Source organism: Oncorhynchus mykiss, chromosome 30, assembly GCF_013265735.2.
Source record: "Oncorhynchus mykiss isolate Arlee chromosome 30, USDA_OmykA_1.1, whole genome shotgun sequence".
Taxonomy (NCBI): Eukaryota; Metazoa; Chordata; class Actinopteri; order Salmoniformes; family Salmonidae; genus Oncorhynchus; species Oncorhynchus mykiss.
In genome coordinates, this window is record NC_050570.1 from 14211573 (window position 1) to 14233481 (window position 21909).

Genomic DNA, 21909 nt, shown 5'->3' on the forward strand with positions numbered 1-21909 from the left:
TCAGCAATCTGTTTACAGAAGGACAGAAATAACAGGGGAAGATCAGATCTTTGGGAAGCCTAGTCTTCCTCTCTGCTGCTCTGGAAATACATGCATTTACCCCACTAAAGCTATAGTCAATTATGCCTGTAATGGGGTAAAAACCCTAATCCTAACTTGTTGTCTTGCATTGACTGTTTGTATGCTTAATTGTGAAATAGTTTTTTTCATTGTGCCTACCAGATGCCATAAGGGAAGAAAGGTGTAGCTAGTTGTTTATGAGGAAAATATTTATTATTGAAGGCTTCCCTCCCTGCAGCCACAGGCGTTTGACAGGATGTATATGTATGCACCGCTACAGATTCAAAACTCACCCTGGGTGAAGGACACGTTTGTTCACGTCGTTCCCCCTTCGTAACACACACACACACACAAGCACACAGACAAACACACACACATCTCCTGAGAAATGCGTTTCTCCTCCAAGCCGCCAGCAGTGGTGGGAAACGGTTGCTGGCGTGTCACTAGGACCTTGTTACAGGAGAGTTTTACACACACACACACACATGCACACAAATGTCAGTGAAGACACTTGCCAGCTGGTCAGCGCATGCTCTGAGTACACTTCCTGGTAATCCGTCTGGCTGTGCGGTCTTGTAAATGTTAACCTGTTTTAAAGGTCTTACTCTCATCGTCTATGGAGAGTGTTATCATACAGTCGTCCGGAACAGTTGGTGCTCTCATACATGGTTCAGTGTTGCTTGCCTCGAAGCGAGCATAGAAGCCATTTAGCTCGTCTGGTAGGCTCATGTCACTGGGCAGCTCTCGGCTGTGCTTCCCGTTATAATCCTCTGTGATCGTTTGCAAGCCCTGCCACATCCGACATACATCACTGGGCCCGAATTCCCTGCCATTCAGGACCTCTATACCAGGCGTTGTCAGAGGAAGGCCTTAAAAAGTTTCAAAGACTCCAACCACCCTAGTCATAGACTGTTCTCTCTTCTGCCGTTCATCAAGTGGTACCGGAGCATCAAGTCTGGGACCGAAAGGCACCTGAACAGCTTCTATCCCCAAGCCATAAAACTGCTGATTAGTTAATCAAATGGCTACCCGGACTATTGACATTGACCCTGTTTTTATTATTTATTTCATTATTTTAATTGTTTTGCACTGACTCTCTTGCACTGACTCTATGCACACTCACTAGACTCTACTCATACATACTACACTGACAGTCCAACACACAAAACACACTCTCACACACACACACACACAGACACACTTTCACATTCTTCACATATGCTGTTGCTACTCTGTTTATTATATATCCTGATTGCCTAGTCACTTTTACCCCTACCTACATACTGTATTGCCTCAACTACCTCGTACCCCTGCACATTGATTCTGTAATGGTACTACTGGTACACTGAACTAAAATATAAATGCAACATGTAAAGTGTGGGTCCCATGTTTCATGACCTGAAATAAAATATGTTCCATAAGCACAAAAAGCTTCTTCCTCTCAAATGATGTGTACAAATGTTGCATCCCTGTTAGTGAGCATTTCTCCTTTGCCCAGATAATCCATCCACTTAACAGGTGTGGCATATCAAGAAGCTGAACAGCATGATTATTACACAGGTGTACCTTGTGCTGGGGGCAAAAGGCCACTCTGAAATGTGCAGTTTTGTCACAACACAATGCCACAGATGTCTCAAGTTGTGAGGAAACGTTTATGGCGTCATTTGGGCGAGCAGCTTGCTGATGTCAACGTTATGAACAGAATGCCCTGTGGTGCTGGGGCAATGGTATGGGTAGGCATAAGCTACGGACAACGAACACAGTTGCATTTTATCAATTGGAAATTTGAATGCACAGAAGGTGCACGAGGCCCATTGTGATCCCATTTACTTTACGGTATTTGTGACCAAAGGATGCATATCTGTATTCCCAGTCATGTGAAATCCATAGATTAGGGCCTAATTCATTTATTTCAATTGGCTGATTTCCTCATGAACTGTAACTCAGTAAAAAAAAAAAAAAATTCATTTTTATTTAGCAAATATGTCTTACTTTTTAACTCTGCATTGTTGGGAATGGGTTCGTAAGTAAGCATTTCACTGTAAAGTCTACACCTGTTGTATTCGGCCCTATACAATTTTATTTGACACAAACCACACACGCACACAGTCTTGTAAAAGTAACCGTGTGTGTTTTCCACAGCGGACTACATGCTAGGGACAGAGTACATGTATTAGCGTGCACTATTTCTTCACTCTTAACATATCTCTAGAGATCATGACATTGCTGTAACGCAGGACACACATTTTCACTCATCAATTCCTGGTCTGGACCCGTATTCATACAGCCAGTGTCACAGTAGGATTGTTGACCCTGCGATAGACGAGCATCCTATCCAGGGGGGTGTACAATGTACATCAAGCTGCTTCACGCTACAGAAACAGGAGATTGGCTGCTGCCCTATCAGCTGTTCTTGCTCGGACAAGGCTACATACTCTGGTTTGTGCTTCAAACCATTTTAACTTCTCCACGACTCTCACTTGTATAGAGTAGAAAGGGTTAACGTGTGAAATAGTACATCATTTTGGTGGAGCTATAGGTAGGTTGGTTACATTTTTTTAATGTTAGCTTTTTTGATGAATTCAGTGACAGATTAATTATTCACCTTATTAATGAATTAACATCATGGATTTTAAAAATAATTTTCTCTGTTTTAATTAGTGCTAAATTAATCAACCTAATTAAGCCGTGTAATAACGAGTACTCCCTCAAACCTCCCCTCATCTTTAGGTTTTCATTTATTGTTTTTGCTCCTGGACATAATGCTCTTACTGTGATTGGACCCCAGGAAGAGTTGCTACTGCCTTGGTATCAGCTAATCGGGAACTATTATAAATGCAAACGTTATATATGGTATGTTACTGTAGCAAGGACTTTAATCCACATCAGGTCCTTCTTTCGTGCTACTTTGTAATTGGAAAATATATGTTTAGAGACCAAGCTTTTTTGCTGTGTGTATACTTATGTGTTTGGTTGTTTGGTTGTGTTTTCAGGATGCCCAGATTGAGAGAGACAAGGCTGTGTTTAACATCTCAGGAGGCTGTACTGCTCTGTGTGCACTCTTTTTATTGGGAAAGCTCTATGTTGGAAATGCCGGGGACAGCAGGTGAGACACACGCACACGGGTGGATTTCGATGAGTAAAATATGTCTGGTGAGATCCATCTCTCTCAACTTTTCTGTTTACACTAGCCTTGGATGTGGTGTGGCCAAAGCCACATTCCGGCTTCAGGTTTGAGTTCAGCTATTAGCATACTGTAATAGTATATAGACAAACAAAATAAGGATACCAATTCAAACTATACAGGAGCTTCTCATCTAAACCACATTGCACATAGTGGTGCACACTTGATTAATATAATGATTCACAAATGTGTGGTTATTTTAAAAAGCCTTTAACTTGCAATTTGGCTAACAGAGAAAACATGCTGTCTACTAGTATTAAGGTCATTCTTGCAGGGACATGTGGTGTGGGAGAGCCATTGTATTTACACACACACTAACAGAAATAAACACATGTTGTTTTGTTGCTTTGCCCTTCAGAGCGATCATTATCCAGGGTGGAGAGGTCATCCCCATGTCTACAGAGTTCACACCAGAGTCAGAGAGGCAACGCCTGCAGTTCCTGGTAAGAGGAAGAATTAAACTACTGTATCACAAAACATGACCACAAAGTCACTACATATGTATAAGAACTTGATGTCAAGTGTAAGTAACCTTATGTCTCACTCATTATGTAAATGTAGTTTTGTCATTATTTTAAACTGCAAAAATGTTCTGCTCTATTGTTTGAGTCAATGCTCCTCACAAACGGTTTCCTAGATCTAGCTAAATGCCTGAAAGGGACATCATAAGTCCATGTCCCAGGTCATTTGTTGTGTAGATCCAGTTATTGACCTCAACCCTAATGATCATATACAGTATTTTAGACCAAACAAACTATTGTAGTTTTTTCTTCATCAAATATTTAGCAGCCATCATTTTTTGGGGTTTCAAATAACTTGCATATATTCAAATACCTTTAAATATTATTATTTGTTTTTCTGAGAGGTATTCAGGATACTTTTAAATGTTAATTGTTTTTCTGAGACCTTTATTTGAATATCAAGGGAAATAATTGCCTTCAGTTGATTCTCTATATTCGACTACATTTTTGAGAACTTTGAATATTGTATTGTTGATATTTGGAAAGAAACTACAAAATGCTAATATTTTTTGCTCAGGTCTGCGTAATAGCTCCCACAGTTCCCGGTAAGTGGAGGAACTCGACTACAACCCCCTGAATCATAGCGAACTTTAGCTGTGCTTGACTGGAGCAATGGAACCAATAGACTAGTCGCAAAAGTGCAATCCCCAGCCATCTAACATTCCAGGCAGAGAAAACGATCAAAGTATTTGAAAGATTTCAAATAATATTTGAACCCAGGTCTGCTCTGTTCTTATTAAGCACAGCTGTCAGTTATCACAACATATGACTCCCTGTACAGACAGTAACTAGGCTGAACTCTCCTGCCTGGTGTCTTGGTTGGTTTAATAGACTGTGTGATTGAAATGCCCAGTGGATAGGAAGGCAATCTCCTCTCTCTTTCTCCCTCTCTCTCTTCTCTCTGTAAAGGCCTACATGCAGCCGCACCTGTTAGGAGGCGAGTTTACACATCTGGAGTTCCCGAGACGTGTACAGAGGAAGGAGGTGGGGAAGAGGATGCTTTACCGGGACTTCACTATGTCTGGCTGGTGGGTATCTATTTATCTGTCTAGTCTGTCTCTACCCAACTGTCTCTCTGTGTCTGTCTTTCTTTCCACCAGTGGTTTGTTTGATTACTGGAACTGAAGTAATGAGGGCCTTGGTCCTCTCATTAGAATAAGTTAGACCGATGCTGCATTTAGGAAATCATCCTACCCCACCATTTTACCATAGTCATGAGATCCATAATCATTAGATCATTCAAATTAGGCATCTTTGCATGAATTGTCATTGGAACTTTACAGTTTGCAATTTCACAAGCAACTACACAGTACTATTGAAATAATGTCCTTTGTCCGCAATCACTTTGACTATCTGAAACTCTCATTCTCATCCATGGCACTCAGTAAAGCTGATTGACAGGGAATGCTCTGATAGACCCAGACATTCTGTGTTGTCTGTATGAATGACGGGGAATGCTCTGATAGACCCAGACATTCTGTGTTGTCTGTATGAATGACAGGGACATTTCAGCTCATCAGTGATCTGGACAGAACTAGGGCCCATCACAGCTCCACATCATCTTTGCTACAGAGGCAGACTGAAGGGAGGAGTGAACGAGCAAGAGGTGATTGAGGGGAGGTTTATTGGTGCTGGAGCGTTTCTCAATGCAGTTCTGTCTGTGTGCTTTTAAGATGTGCCGAGGTAGAGCCGTGCTGCTCCTTATTGAATCCAGAACTGAGGATCTGTCTCACTGACTCAGACATGCCTGTGATGTATTTTTAAACAGATTCCTTTAAAAGTGGCCTCTTCTTAGGACTACAACTGGCCACTAGTGTACCATAACAGACAAAAGGACGTAACTGCATTTGTGTGTGTGCTCCCTCACTCCTTCCACCACCTCCTCCCTCTCATGCCCAGTTGGCAGTGAGCTGGGCTGTGAGTTGATAGTGCAGATGGGGGGGTTGTTAAGGATGGCAGGCGGTGGTGTTTCAGGGCTGTGTTCTGTTGATGGATGTTTAGCAGCATGCATGTTCTACATGTTCAAACACCCGGCTCACAGTGGAGGGAGACCAGGAGGGAGGGAGAGAGAGAGGGAGCAGGAGATCAAGGGACTCAAGCTGTCTCACTGGACTCCTGTTCTCTGAGACAAAGGAGAGGAGAGAGGGGTGAATCCTAGAACGTTCATCATTGTCACACATTTATTTACTGCTCTCTTTTGTCTTTCTCGCTCTTCCTTCTCCCTCTCCACATGCACTCCCCTCTTTCTTGCCTACGATGGCAGTGTGATGTAAATAGTCTATTTTTTGAGAGATACTGTAGGCCCACACCCCTGTCCACTTTGGCCCTGTTTTTAATTCTGAACGCACACTGCATCGATTTATAGTCTATCAAACTTGGGCAAACGGTTGTCTTAAGGTTTGCCTTTACTCTCTAATATCGCAATCTGTCTGACTGCATACATGACTGACTGCAGCTGACGGCCCCTCAATGTCACCCCACAGTTTATTGATGTGTGTGTGTGTAAGTGCCTGTGTGTGTTTGAGTCGTGGTTTCTATACTGAGCACGTAACTCTAATGTCTCTCTCTATCACCCCAGTACACTGAGCAGTGGCCCTGCCCACTCGTAAGAGATGAGATCACTGCTCTCCTGCCCATCTCTCCATCTCTCATCACCAGCAGAGTGGAGGATACAGGCTAGCAGTTACTACACCCACCACCTCTCCTCCCCTCTCCTCTGTCACACACTACAGTGTGGTTGTCTGAAATAGACCACCACACTGTATAAAACCATGGTCTAATGAACAATGAAATCCACACACTGGTACATGCTCCCAGGGGTAGGTTCATTGGACAATATTTCAACCCCAAGCTGAGTCTTCGTCAGGAAAATGAGCCTGTGAATGTCTGGTGCTGTTTGCAGCGACCATAGTGTTGTCCCTGACAGTCCCAGAGGTATGAGTGGGAGCAGGTATTATAAGGGGATTAATGTGTGTATGTCACGCTGTCACAAATGCTTTATCTCCAGCTAGACAGAGCGAGACCGAGCTCTGAGACTGGGAGCATCCTGGTAAAACACTAACTTCACTGGGAGTCTGACTCAGTCCCCATAGGGACTAGTCTGAAGATGTCTGCTAGATGTCCTTTGAAATCATAAAGGCTGCTGGGGCTTTTCAGTATAAAGCTTTATGTTTTTGTAGGTGAAATGATGGAATGAAAATAACCCTACAGAATGAGTCAGAAAGGACCATAGATCATATTTAAGTGCTAAAGTGAAGGACAGTATTTCTGTGCTCAGCCTTACACGTTTGTATAACACTAGATGGATACTGAAGATAGATGGATACTGTGGATGGGATGGATACTGTGGATGGGATGGATACGGTGGATGGATGGAGGATACTGTGGATGGATGGATACTGTGGATGGATGGATGGATGGATGGATGGATACTGTGGATGGATGGATGGATACTGTGGATGGATGGATGGATACTGTGGATGGATGGATGGATGGATACTGTGGATGGATGGATACTGTGGATGGATGGATGGATACTGTGGATGGATGGATACTGTGGATGGATGGAGGATACTGTGGATGGATGGATGGATACTGTGGATGGAAGGAGGATACTGTGGATGGATGGATGGATACTGTGGATGGATGGATGGATACTGTGGACGGATGGATGGATACTGTGGATGGATGGATACTGTAGATCAGTGGTTCCCAAACTTTTTATGGTCCCGTACCCCTTCAAACGTTCAACTTCCAGCTGCATACCCCCTCTAGCACTAGGGTCAGCGCATTCTCAAATGTTGTTTTTTGCCATCATTGTAAGCCTGCCACACACACACTATACAATACATTTATTAAACATAAGAATGAGTGTGAGTTTTTGTCACAACCCGGCTCACATGCAGGAGCAGGGCACAAATAATAATATAATAATAATCAATAATTTTACTCTTTATTTAACCATATTTCATATTAAACCTTATTTGTTCATCGAAAATTGTGAATAACTCACCACATGTTAATGAGAAGGGTGTGCTTGAAAGGATGCACATAACTCTGCAATGTTGGGTTGTATTGGAGAGAGTCTCAGTTTTAAGTAATTTTCCACACACAGTCTGTGCCTGTATTTAGTTGTCATGCTAGTGAGGGCGGAGAATCCACCCTCACATACAGTGGGGCAAAAAAGTATTTAGTCAGCCACCAATTGTGCAAGTTCTCTCACTTAAAAAGATGAGAGAGGCCTGTAATTTTCATCATAGGTACACTTCAACCATGACGGACAAAATGAGAAAAAAAATCCAGAAAATCACATTGTAGGATTTTTAATGAATTTATTTGCAAATTATGGTGGAAAATAAGTATTTGGTCACCTACAAACAAGCAAGATTTCTGGCTCTCACAGACCTGTAACTTCTTCTTTAAGAGGCTCCTCTGTCCTCCACTCGTTACCTGTATTAATGGCACCTGTTTGAACTTGTTATCAGTATAAAAGACACCTGTCCACAACCTCAAACAGTCACACTCCAAACTCCACTATGGCCAAGACCAAAGAGCTGTCAAAGGACACCAGAAACAAAATTGTAGACCTGCACCAGGCTGGGAAGACTGAATCTGCAGTAGGTAAGAAGCTTGGTTTGAAGAAATCAACTGTGGGAGCAATTATTAGGAAATGGAAGACATACAAGACCACTGATAATCTCCCTCGATCTGGGGCTCCACGCAAGATCTCACCCCGTGGGGTCAAAATGATCCCAAGAACGGTGAGCAAAAATCCCAGAACCACACGGGGGGACCTAGTGAATGACCTGCAGAGAGCTGGGACCAAAGTAACAAAGCCTACCATCAGTAACACACTACGCCGCCAGGGACTCAAATCATGCAGTGCCAGACGTGTCCCCCTGCTTAAGCCAGTACATGTCCAGGCCCGTCTGAAGTTTGCTAGAGAGCATTTGGATGATCCAGAAGAAGATTGGGAGAATGTCATATGGTCAGATGAAACCAAAATATAACTTTTTGGTAAAAACTCAACTCGTCGTGTTTGGAGGACAAAGAATGCTGAGTTGCATCCAAAGAACACCATACCTACTGTGAAGCATGGAGGTGGAAACATCATGTTTTGGGGCTGTTTTTCTGCAAAGGGACCAGGACGACTGATCCGTGTAAAGGAAAGAATGAATGAGGCCATGTATCGTGAGATTTTGAGTGAAAACCAGCAAGGGCATTGAAGATGAAATGTGTCTGGGTCATTCAGCATGACAATGATCCCAAACACACTGCCCGGGCAACGAAGGAGTGGCTTTGTAAGAAGCATTTCAAGGTCCTGGAGTGGCCTAGCCAGTCTCCAGATCTCAACCCCATAGAAAATCTTTGGAGGAAGTTGAAAGTCCGTGTTGTCCAGCAACAGCCCCAAAACATCACTGCTCTAGAGGAGATCAGCATGGAGGAATGGGCCAAAATACCAGCAACAGTGTGTGAAAACCTTGTGAAGACTTACAGAAAACATTTTACCTCTTTCATTGCCAACAAAGGGTATAATAAATTCCTAAAAAAATCCTACAATGTCATATTCTAGATTTTTTTTTTTCTCATTTTGTCTGTCATAGTTGAAGTGTACCTATGATGAAAATTACAGGCCTCTCTCATCTTTTTAAGTGGGAGAACTTGCACAATTGGTGGCTGACTAAATACTTTTTTGCCCCACTGTAGGTACGTGGTTGCAAAGGGCATCAGTGTCTTAACAGCACGATTTGCCAAGGCAGGATACTCTGAGCGCAGCCCAATCCAGAAATCTGGCAGTGGCTTCTGATTTAAATTCAATTTTCACAGAACCGCTTGTTGCAATTTCGATGAGGCTCTCTTGTTCAGATATTGGTAAGTGGACTGGAGGCAGGGCATGAAAGGGATAAGGAATCCAGTTGTTTGTGTCATCCGTTTCAGGGAAGTACCTGCATAATTGAGCATCTAAGTCTCTCCGGTGCTTCGCTGTATCACGTTTGACATTGTCCGTAAGCTTGAGTTCATTTGCAAACAAAAAAATCATACAATGATGGAAAGTCCTGTGTGTTGTCCGTGTTAATACAGACAGAGAAGAGCTCCAACTACTTAAACAGCCTAAATGTTGTACCGCATATTGAATATAGTTGCGGAGAGTCCCTTTAATCCTAGATTCAGATCAGTCAGGTGAGGAAAAAACATCCCCAGATTGGCCAGTCGTGTGAGAAACTCGTTATCATGCAAGCGGACAGACAAGTGAAATTATGGTCAGTAAAGAGAACTTTAAGCTCGTCTCTTAATTTTTAAAAAGCGTGTCCATACTTTGCCCCTTGATAACCAGCACACTTCTGTATGTTGTAAAAGCGTTACATGGTCGCTGCCCATATCATTGCATAGTGCAGAAAATACATGAGTTCAAGGTCCTTGCTTTAACAAAGTTAACCATTTTCACTGTAGTGTCCAAAACGTATTTCAAGCTGTCAGGCATTCCCTTGGCAGCAAGGGCCTCGGTGGATTCTGCAATGTACCCAAGTGGCGTCGGGAGCAACTGCTTGCATGCGAGTTACCACTCCACTATGTCTCCCTGTCATGGCTTTTGCGCCATTAGTACAGATACCAACATGAGCAGCTGCTATGGTAGGTTACATACGGACGGTTAGTGCAATTCCCGCAAGAGACTAACGGTTAATGTGATTGGATGTTAATTATTTGACTAGGTTACCTGTATTTGGCATTGTTGTTATTTATCTGAACTCTAGATGGTTTAATTAGATTTTTGGCAGTGAAACGAGGCTACTCAGGCGAGGGGGGGGGGGAAACACCCAAATGTATGGCCCGGCCCCGTGGGAAAATATAAAGGGACTGTTTTGAAAATGTGAAGATTTAAAAAAAAATTTTTTTTTAAATAAAACATTTTTAAAAATGGGAATCACATTTTTATTTGGCGTACCTCTGACGTCAAGGGGTACACGTACCCCAGTTTGGGAATACCTGCAGATGGATGGGTGGATAGATGAATAGATAAATACTGTAGATGGATGGATAGCATGGCCTCCGATCTAGCTCTGCACGCTGCAGAAAGTGCTGAGTGTGTGAGTCCTGCTGGCCCAGGGTGGAAGCATATGGTCTCCGAGTGGAACCAGTAATCTAAAAACCATTCCAGTCCTGTCTAACCCTCCTCTCTCTACACCAGCACAGCTGAAATGCATCTGACAAGATATGGTAGGATGGCTTTCATTACCAAGCTGGTGTTTATCACATTCACATGCAGGACCAGGTGTGAATTTAGAAGAGAAAATCCAGAATCCTTTCAGTTGGTATAAATGGTGTGTGATTTGTGACCATGGGGTGGTTACTTTCGATGTGGTCATAACTGCTGCTTAGAAAGGAAGGTGGAACGTTTAACACTGAAAAGGAATGTGCATTAGTACATTGGCTTTCTTAAGGAGCCAGTATAGACGTTTTTACATTGAATGTACTATAGATGCCCAGATTCAAATGTAAGACCTTTCCTTAGCACGTGTGTAATATTTTCCAGTCTGATCTCTTGTACTGCATCTTCATCGACTCCCAGTCACATGCTGTTGAAAAATGCATGAGTGGGGGTTGTTTAAGCACTGCTTTGAGAATATGGGGGATTATACAGGGGGGGGGGTCAATCAATCACCCCTCTCTACACACACACACACAAACAATCTGAAACGGGAACACCATCTCATACATTCATTGGTATTTCCCACTTTGTCACAAGGGTATACATTCGCAAAAAAAAATGTGAAGATGTGTTTTCTGTCTTTGTATTGTCTGGGTGTTTCTCTTTTCTTCCTAACTCTGTCTCCTCAGCTCAGCTGAGGGAGGTGGTGTATCTCCCGGGCACACTGCGTACGAACCACTGCCTGCCTGGCTGCCATAAAACAAAAACCCATTAAAGTCTCTTCTCTCCGGTGTGCAGGGCATATAAAACCATTGAGGACGACGACCTGAAGTTTCCCCTAATCTACGGCGAAGGGAAGAAGGTAAGACTGCTCTCGCCGAACCGCCTGCCTCTCTCCCTGCTCCCTGCCTGCTGATAGGGTTACTCCCACAGCCTTGTGTTGCTAAGCTGTAATCAAAGCTCCACCAGGGCACCATTAGTCAACCCAGTGTCACACTGGAGGAAGGAGCAGTTTCAGCCTGCAGGAAGGCTCACTATGGTGGCGTTACAGACCATCTTTATAACAGTCACACTGCACACACGATAAGATTGCTAGCCTATATCTTGTTAATGTGGTTCCTGAGATGCCAAGCCAAAGTCTGGTTATCACAGTTTACTACTATGCCCATCATCTGACATGTAGTAGAGGGCTGTGTCGTTAGTTGAGGACCAAGAAGATATCCCCCCAAGTGCAGTCTGTTACCACACTAACCCTCCTATCACAGTCGGCTGTTCCCATGACATCAAGTGCTAGCCGAGGCCTGTCCCCCCTTTACAGTGGGGGAGAGAGAGATTGGTAGATAGGGCAATAGAGTGTAGGGAGAGAGGGCATGAGATGGGTAGATAGAGCGTTAGAAGGGAGGGAGAGATGGGTAGATATGGCGATAGAAGGGAGTGCATGGGGATCTGCTGGAGAGGAACGCCAGAGCACTTCAAAGCCTGGCACAGCATGTTGGGTCCGTACATACGCTCAACAGTTAATCCCAGGACGTTTCTCCTTCTGCCCGAGGAGCTCTCTCTCACTCCCTCTCTCCCTGTCTCTCTCCATCATTATCTAGTCTCTCTTTTCATCGTTCTCTAGTTGCGGCATTTGCACTGCACACTGATCCAAGGTCAGGCCAACTGCCTCCTCAATCTCTCCTCTACCTTCACTCTTACCCCCTCTTTCTTTCCTCGCCCCCCTCGGTCTGCCATTCTCTTTCTCATCTTCCTCTCTCCTCACTCTCACCGCTTCCCTCCTCTCTTTCTCTCTCCTCCTCACATGGCTCCTATTTGATATAGATTCAATTAGTACTGCTCCCCAGCTCCGAGCCGATAGCCCTTTTCAGAGACAGAGGTGATATGTGCAGACAGTAGCAATCAAAAGGAATTTCACACAGAGTACAAATGAGGGAGACCGTAGACTGTGCCGGTGTCTCAGACTAGGGAGAGAGGCGAGAGATCGTTAAGGATTGTGTGCGTTTATGAAGATCAGATTTGCTCTCAGAGAGAACATATCCTTGGAGGTCATCATTATTAAGGTCATGAGGCCATCATTGGTCCAGTTTTCAGTTCTGCCCTGATGAATAAGGAATCTCAGAGGGGAGTATGATTGATTTATCTGGGCCAGGGTAAATAGAATTTCAATTTTGTAGATTTATTTTAAGAGGATTCTTTCAATTCATGTTTGTTATTTCAATTCCCCATCCCGCGGAGTTGACAGAGTTGAAAAAACGGTAGAATTGACCCTGAGGTCAACACATCAAAAGACTTCAATGAATCAAATGATTCCAAACATTGGTTTGGAAATAATTGTTGTTGCCAAAATAGAGTTGGGGAATGAGGATCATAGGGTCAGAGGGAGGTGATTATAGTTCCTCTCTTTGATGGTCTCATCCCTCCACAGGCCCGTGTGTTGGCTACCATCGGGGTCACCAGGGGCCTGGGAGACCACGAGCTCAAAGTGCATGACTCCAACATCTACATCAAGCCCTTCCTGTCCTGCTGTCCCGAGGTAGAGTACTGTACTCCTCATTTTCTATTTCCTGTCTATCAATAACCTGATGGGTTTTTAATAGTGCCGTAATCACATTCCAGTGCATCAATCCTTATTGACCTCAAGATCATCATGATACAATGAGAGGAAGCCATGCCTGTGTTCCAAACGGCACCCTATCCCTTTTTATAGTTCACCGCTTTTGACCAGGGCCCATCAAGTCTTAAAAGAAGCTCTCACCTCCCAACCAACCCTCCACTGAACACGTACCTCCTGCCTCCTGATAGTCAGGAAGCTCTCAACACTCTCTTGATCTTTAATTCATCACCCTCTGAGTTCAGTCATGGTTCAGACAGTATGCAACTACTACAGTAGATTAACTTTTTTTTTAAGATCTCTTCTTTTAAACCTTTTTTCCTTGCCGTCTATCTGCCCTTGCTGTTGCTTTAAAGTCACAGTAAATACATGTGCAGACAGTATGTATATAAGATGGAGGTCATAAAATTGCTATGGAATCCAGCGGTCAGTGGTTTCCACGGTTTCCCATTGGGTGAACCCAAGGTCAAGGCTCTTCCTGTTAATCACTTCCTGTTGTGGGTCAAAAGTTAGATGTGGTTAGTGGGAGAGTCATCACTGTTTTACAGTATGACGTCTCAATTTCGAAATCTCCCTTGAACTGTATTGTGAAACAGATTCTTAAGATTGTGTCTCCCATTGCTGGTTATTATTCCAGTCAGACAGAGGTTGATAAGACAATATTTTTTGCCTATAGCCTTTCGACTGATTCTTTCACAACCACTATTACAACACCGTCTTCATGTAGTGTTTGTTCAGTGACTGACTAGCACTGCCAGTTTGTATGAGGTGACGTGATATGCCTCCTATGGAGGAACAACATGGCAACATGTCCATGGTTATCACCATAACAGTACTCCCTCTACCAGCACATTGAAACAACAATACTTCAAAACCATGGCACTTTGTACAAAGACCAAAGCCAGGGGCATTACTTAGTGTTCTCTGATTGTGACATACTGCAGGATGCCTTTTCATTATACCAGATACTTGAAGAGCGTGTGCTGTAGCAGTGCTAGTAGATGGAGTAGCGCTGATCGATGCATTTACACCTTATTCACATAAGTATTCAGACCCGTTGCTATGAGACCAGAAATTGAGCTCAAGTGCATCCTGGTTCCATTGCTCATTCTTGACATGTTTTTACAACACTTGTGGTAAATTCAATTGATTGGACATGATTTGGTAGGGCCCACACCTGTCTATATAAGGTCCCACAGTTGACAGTGCATGTCAGAGCAAAAACCAAGTCATGAGGTTAAAGGAATTGTCTCCTAGAGCTCCTAGACAGGATTGTGGAATGTGGGAAAGGTAACCATAAAATGTCTGCAGCAATGAAGGTCCTCAAGAACACCGTGGCCTCCATCATTCTTAAATGGAAGAAGTTTTGAACCACCAATACTCTTCCTATAGCTGGCCGCCCGGCCAAACTGAGCAATCGGGGAAGAAGGGCCTTGGTCAGGGAGGACCAAGAACCTGATGGCCGCTCTGACAGAGCTCCAGAGTTCCTTTTGTGGAGATGGGAGAACCTTTCAGAAGGACAACCATCTCTGCAGCACTCCACCAATCAGGCCTTTATGGTAGAGTGGCCAGATGGAAGACACTCCTCAGTAAAAGACACATGACAGCCCACTTGGAGTTTGCCAAAAAACACCTAAAGGACTCAAGATTCTCTGGTCTGACGAAACCAAGATTGAACTCTTTGACCTGATTGCCAAGCGTCATGTCTGGAGGAAAACTTGCACCATCCCTAAGGTGAAGCATGGGGGTGGCAGCATCATGCTGTGGGGATGTTTTTCAGCATCAGAGACTGGGAGACTAGTCAAGATCGAGGGAAAGATGAACGAAGCAAAGTACAGAGAGATCCTTGAAGAAAACCTGCTCCAGAGAACTCAGGACCTCAGACTGGGGCGAAGGTTTACTTTCCAACAGGACAACGACCCTAAGCACACAGCCAAGACAACGCAGGGGTGGCTTCGGGACAAGTCTCTGAATGTCCTTGAGTGGCCCAGCCAGAGCCTGGACTTGAACATGATCGAACATCTCTGGAGGGACCTGAAAATAGCTGTGCAGCGACGCTCCCCATCCAACCTGACAGGATCTGCAGAGAAGAATGGGAGAAACTCCCCAAATACAGGTGTGCCAAACTTGTAGCATCATACCCAAGAAGACTCATGGCTGTAATCGCTGCCAAATGTGCTTCAGCAAAGTACTGAGTAAAGGGTCTGAATACTTATGTAAATGGAATATTTCAGTTATTTATTTATTTATTTATTTCAATTTGCAAACATTTATAAATGCCATTTTTTCCTTTGCCATTATGGGGAATTGTGTGTAGCTTTAACTTCCTTCATACTGGGAACAGTGACATAAATGTTTTCTACAAGTTCTTCTGACTCTGGGGAAGTAGATAAAGCGCCTGATTGCCAAAATCCCGAAGTATCCCTTTAAGACCACACCGGTCTTAAAGGGATATTGTGTGGAGGGAGACGGTGTTACAATGTGTGGAGGGAGACGGTGTTACAAATTGTGTAGTGCATACCTCTGAATGGTGTTGATTTTCTATCACCATTAATGGCCTAAAGTGCAGACTGGATGTGTCTGTGATCTTCTATTTTCTCTGTAATAAGATCACTATTAACCCCCTCTCTCCCCATCCACAGGTCAAAGTGTACCCACTGACGCAGTATGAACATGGGGTGGATGACGTCCTGGTGATGGGGACAGATGGGCTGTGGGACGTCCTATCCAACCAGGACGTTGCCGAGGCAGTCACTGGTTTTCTTGCCAACTGTGGCCCTGACGACCAGTATAGGCATGTTCTACGTTCCATGTTCTGCTCATACTACTGTAGCCCAGCTGCTAACAGACATGCTGTGGTCAAATCACACTCACCTCACTCTTATTTGGAGAGGATATGCTTCTTACAGTATCTTGCTGTAATTACACACATTTTAAAAGTATTTTCTGAAGTCAATGAAGAGCTTGTGAGACTAGTAACGTAAAGGTTCCTTTCTTGAGGATCCCATGGCATGATGGTTGATTTAAGTGATAACATTAAAATCATTTCTGAAATGTCCTACCCCTTTCTTAGTTTGGGGTTAAGTAAACTCCAGATGACTGGTGGGAGAGTATAGAGACTTTCTAAAGTGTAGGTTATAATGTCATCATTCTCTTGCTCTTTGTTCACACACTGTATGGAGATGATTACAACTAACTGTTTCCCTATGTCAAAGTATATTGTCAATAGTGTCTTTTGTCTCTTCCATTGTGACCCAGGTACACGATGGCAGCTCAGGACTTGGTGATGAGGGCACGGGGGGTCCTGAAGGACCGAGGCTGGAGGATAGCCAACGAACGTCTGGGCTCCGGAGACGACATCTCTGTCTACATCATCCCTCTGAGGTACGGCAACCTGCAGACCTAGCCGTAGCCCAGGTCCAGCTCACCACCACCCAGCATGGGACTCTAGACAGGTTCTGTGTCCAAAATGACACCCTATTCCCTATATAGTGCACTACTTTAGGCCAAGGCCATGACAAGTATTGCATTATGTAGGGAATAGGGTGCAATTGTAGGCGTTCTCCCAACCGGCAGACCTAGCTAAGGGCCAGCTCACCACCCACCATGGGACTCTAGACAGGCTGCCCCCCTCTACCATCTATCCTATCCCCTCTGTCCTAAAATCAATGCCCTGGTGCTCACACAGTGCTTCATCCCAAATGGTTTTCCTGAGGAAACAAAATGGCTGCTGGTTGTTGTACAGTACAGGGTAGCATGATTGTTCTTGTCTCTTGTGAAAGGAAGGAAAATCTCAGGATGTTCCAATATACAGTACCTTCAGTTTCTTCTTGTGTTTCTGTGCTGCAAGGGAACAAATGACAATTCTGGATTTAAAGGCCCACCGGGGCCATGTATTTCGAGTAATTCATAACCAACCCTTTGTTGTTTTTCAGTAGGCTACGGCTTCTGCATTGCCAAATATTTTCTGATGCAATGGAAGAGTATTGCTTTCACAAAGGCAATACTTTTCTTATGGATATCGCATGGGGAAAGACAAAGGGACTCTCTTTCAAAGTGCAATGCTTTATGGGATTGTTTTTTATCCTTTTTAGATGAGATATTGTTACTATATTACTGATTATGAACAAGTAAAAATGCTTAGAAATGAGTGGATTTTAGATATCCATGCTGTACAGTGTAAAGAACCTGTTTTGAGTTGTCTGTATATACTGTACCGTTATGAAACCTCTTCTGTCCCTATGATCCATTACGTACATAAGTCACTGACCTAGACAGTACAATCCTACCACAGACAAACTATAGCGTTCAGCTTTCAGAACTATTGTTTGGGTGTTCCTCTCCAAGTGAAAGGTGAATGAAGTCAGACTTATGGTCGTTTTATTGCCAGTGACAATGTTAATCTCTCATTGTTTATTTTTTTCTTCATTTTGACAGGCTTGTTTTTTCTTTCATTGCGATGACCCTGAAAGTTGATTTACTTAAAGGATGTGCAGAAACACATTTTATACATAATTGTGAAACGGCTACCTCATGTTTCTGCTTTGTTTTAAACAAGATATCCAATCCCTTGCCCCAGTTGAACCTTTTTAGTTTCCTATTTGTCAAATACTTGTTTGCATCATCCTGTTTGCGTGCTCGTTTACTTTTCAAATATGAAACAGCCATTCCTTAATGAATTGTCACTAGTTTTCATACAAATATAGCTTAGTTTAGCTCTGTAACAAAATATTAGGAAATGTGTTCTGTATAGCGACATGAATAGGATGTAAAATTGGTCAAGTTTACTGAATGTTCTTACAGCTGAATCCTAAATTGAGACATGGTTGTCTCATTTTATCTTATTGAGACAAATGCTTGATTTATGCAAAAGTTCAAGTTACGAGTGTGGATCTCTCAAATGAACATTCAGTTCTTGAAGGCTAGAATTACATCCCTTAAGCAGATACATTTATTAGCAAGTGCTTGGGAGAAACACATGAGATTAAATTGAATGCTGGTATGAAAACTGTGTCTCTCTGTTTTTTGTTGTTTTTAAGTTATCTTTACTTGTAGTTTACTGAACATGTGTCACAACTCAGGGAGCTATGTGACCAATTCTCATGCCGGATGCTATACAGAAAATGTGTCTGTACCAGAGGAGGCTGGTGGAAGGAGCTTTAGGAGGACCGGTTCATTGTACAGACTGGAATGGAATAAATGGACCGGTATCAAACATGGAAACCAGGTTTGACGCTGTTCATTCAATGCCATTCCAGCCATTACAATGAGCCTGTCCTACAGCTCCTCCCACCAGCCTCCTCTGCGCTGTACAGGAATTCTTATTTTATCCTGAATCCTTTTGTTATTATGCAGTCTGGTATTTACACTTTGCTGAACAATACTCTGCAAACTAACCATTTAGGGCATTAACCTGAATCGATTGCTGTTCAGATACAGTATGAAGGATGTACAGTGTATTCTTGTGTTTCCACCTCTTCCATTTTCTGGATTAGAAAATGGAGGACGTAATGCCAGGTGAACTTCCTTTATTCAATGCAGTATGATGACAATGTTCCTGGATGTCCAGTCATGAACTACGCTAATGGACATTGTACACATCTCTCCTACTGCCGTGGGACCTCTACTGATGCCACTGGCGCTCTTAAAAACACACACAGTCACTATGATGTCAGAATTTGGGACTTGCTAGATGTCGTTTTAAGTTGATTCATCTGAGTTGTTCAAAAACGTTGTTAGGGAGGTGTTGATGTCCGATGTGTGTGTCGCTGACTAAGACCGCACTGTTTCTAATCCAATCAAATTACTCTAGTCGTGGCCTAATGCATGTTAATTTGTCTCTGTTCCTTTTAATGTATTTGGCATGTTTATTTCAAAGCTGTTTCAAAGTGTTTTTGTTCTGATAACACAAACTTTACTCATCTATTTCTCTATGACTGACCTGCTCAAAACATTGCAGAAAGAGGACCAGGGCTCTCTTCAGTCTGGATCATCGAAGCGTTACAGATTGTGTGATAGAAATGTAAAGGTAATTTCCAATTGAGCCGACTTAAGCAGTGTTTACCGTGAATGCAGTCTCTGCTAGCGTGGGAACATTGGCTTTACATTTCAATCACACTGTAACGCTAAACTTACTCAATACAGTTGAAGTCGGAAGTTTACATACACCTTAGACCAATACATTTTAAACTCAGTTTTCACAATTCCTGATATTTAATCCTTGTAAAAATTCCCTGTATTAGGTCAGTCAGGATCACCACTTTTTACTTTTAAATGTGAAATGTCAGAATAATAGTAGAGGGAATGTTTTATTTCAGCTTTTATTTCTTTCATCACATTCCCAGTGGGTCAGAAGTTTACATACACTCAATTAGTATTTGGTAGCATTGCCTTTAAATTGTTTAACTTGGGTCAAACGTTTCAGGTAGCCTTCCACAAGCTTCCCACAATAAATTGGGTGAATTTTGGCCCATTCGTCCTGACAAAGCTTGTGTAACTGGGTCAGGTTTGTAGGCCTCCTTGCTTGCACACACTTTTTTAGTTCTGCCCACACATTTTCTATAGGATTGAGGTCTTTGTGATGGCCACTCCAATACCTTGACTTTGTTGTCCTTAAGCCATTTTGCCACAACTTTGGAAGTATGCTTGGGGTCATTGTCCATTTGGAAGACCCATTTGCAACCAAGTTTTAACTTCCTGACTGATGTCTTGAGATGTTGCTTCAATATATCCACATAATTTTCCTGACTCATGATGCCATCTATTTTGTGAAGTGCACCAGTCCCCCCCTGCAGCAAAGCACCCCCACAACATGATGCTGCCACCCCTGTGCTCCAAACATAACGATGGTCATTATGGTCAAACAATTCTATTTTTGTTTCACCAGAGGACATTTCTCCATGTGCAGTTGCAAACCATAGTCTGGCTTTTTTATGGCGGTTTTGGAACAGTGGCTTCTCCCTTGCTGAGCGTTCTTTCAGGTTATGCCGATATAGGACACGTTTTACTGTGGATATAGATACTTTTGTACCTGTTTCCTCCAGCATTTTCACAAGGTCCTTTGCTGTTGTTCTGGGAATGATTTGCACTTTTCGCCACAAAGTACAGTCATATCTAGGAGACAGAACGCGTCTCCTTCCTGAGCGGTATAAGGGCTGCGTGGTCCCATTTTGTTTATACTTGCGTACTATTGTTTGAACAGATGAACGTGGTACCTTCAGGCGTTTGGAAATTGCTTTCAAGGATGAACCAGACTTGTGGAGGTCTCCAATTTTTTTTCTGAGGTCTTGGCTGATTTCTTTTGAGGCACTGAGTTTGAAGGTAGGCCTTGAAATACATCCACATGTACACCTCCAATTGACTCAAATTATGTCAATTAGCCTATCAGAAGCTTCTAAAGGCATTCAACCAAGTTTATGTGAACTTCTGACCCACTGGAATTGTGATTAAGTGAAATAATCTGTGTAAACACTTGTTGGGAAAATTACTTGTCATGCACAAGGTAGATGTCTTAACCGACTTGCAAAAACTATAATTTGTTAACAAGAAATTTGTGGAGTGGATGAAAAATGATTTTTAATGACTCAAACCTAAGTGTATGGAAACTTCCGAATTCAACTATATGTATTGAATAGAGCCTCAAGCAGAAGCAGAATGTAAACATAATTGTAAATAAAATGTAAAGGATACTTCTAGAACAATTCTCTCTTTTGTACTACTGTATGTGCTCTACATGGTTCTTAAGCCCAAGTAAAGAAATGAAGTAAACAGGCATTTGTAATGTTTTGGAAAATGCATAGAAGAAAATAATTTGAAGGATTGCTTTTCAAATGGATTAAAAATACTATGAGCTGATTCTGAAGCCTTTTTTCTTGTAAATGTTTCATAAGGAACTGTACAAAGGGTACACTCATTATCACAAAGTACCATTGTGTCTACAGTATTTACCACAACCGATTTAGATAGTTCTATATACAGTAGACATACTGATGTCGGAAGCCTTTGTCTAGTGTTCAGCTCTCAATCCCCAGACTGCACTAAGTGTTTTGCTTTAGACAGATGGAAGGTGCTACAAGAGGTGTTGATTGATTCCTTGGTTCAGCAGTGCTCTGGTGAGCCCTATATGGCAGGTTGGGCCCCTGGGGGAGCAGACATCTGGAGGGAGGGAGGGGGTCGACTGGCTGGATGCTCTGTTACCAGGGCTCTCCATTTGTCTTTCTGTTATTCCTCACATGGTGACTCCTTGCCTTTTTCTTACCTGTATTGGAAGAGTAGGTTCAAGGTCCCTCCCCTCAGACCTTTTTCTCCAATGCATTTGAGGAATCGAGGGGAATATGAATTGAGAAATAACCCATCACAGCACTGCCCCCGCCTCCCCACCACCACC

General features: G+C 43.0%; 1 protein-coding gene across 1 annotated transcript in view; it reads left to right on the plus strand.

The window, feature by feature from the left end:
• Positions 1 to 18531, plus strand: part of LOC110521387 (protein phosphatase 1H) — a 38980-nt gene extending 20449 nt beyond the window's left edge. The window contains exons 4-10 of the mRNA XM_021598917.2: positions 3054 to 3166; positions 3603 to 3687; positions 4675 to 4793; positions 11711 to 11774; positions 13338 to 13445; positions 16166 to 16317; positions 16782 to 18531. Of these exons, the coding sequence (XP_021454592.1) occupies positions 3054 to 3166; positions 3603 to 3687; positions 4675 to 4793; positions 11711 to 11774; positions 13338 to 13445; positions 16166 to 16317; positions 16782 to 16929 (789 nt within the window). The 3' untranslated portion in view covers positions 16930 to 18531. The remainder of the gene's footprint in view (positions 1 to 3053; positions 3167 to 3602; positions 3688 to 4674; positions 4794 to 11710; positions 11775 to 13337; positions 13446 to 16165; positions 16318 to 16781) is intronic.
• Positions 18532 to 21909: the final 3378 nt, after the last annotated feature.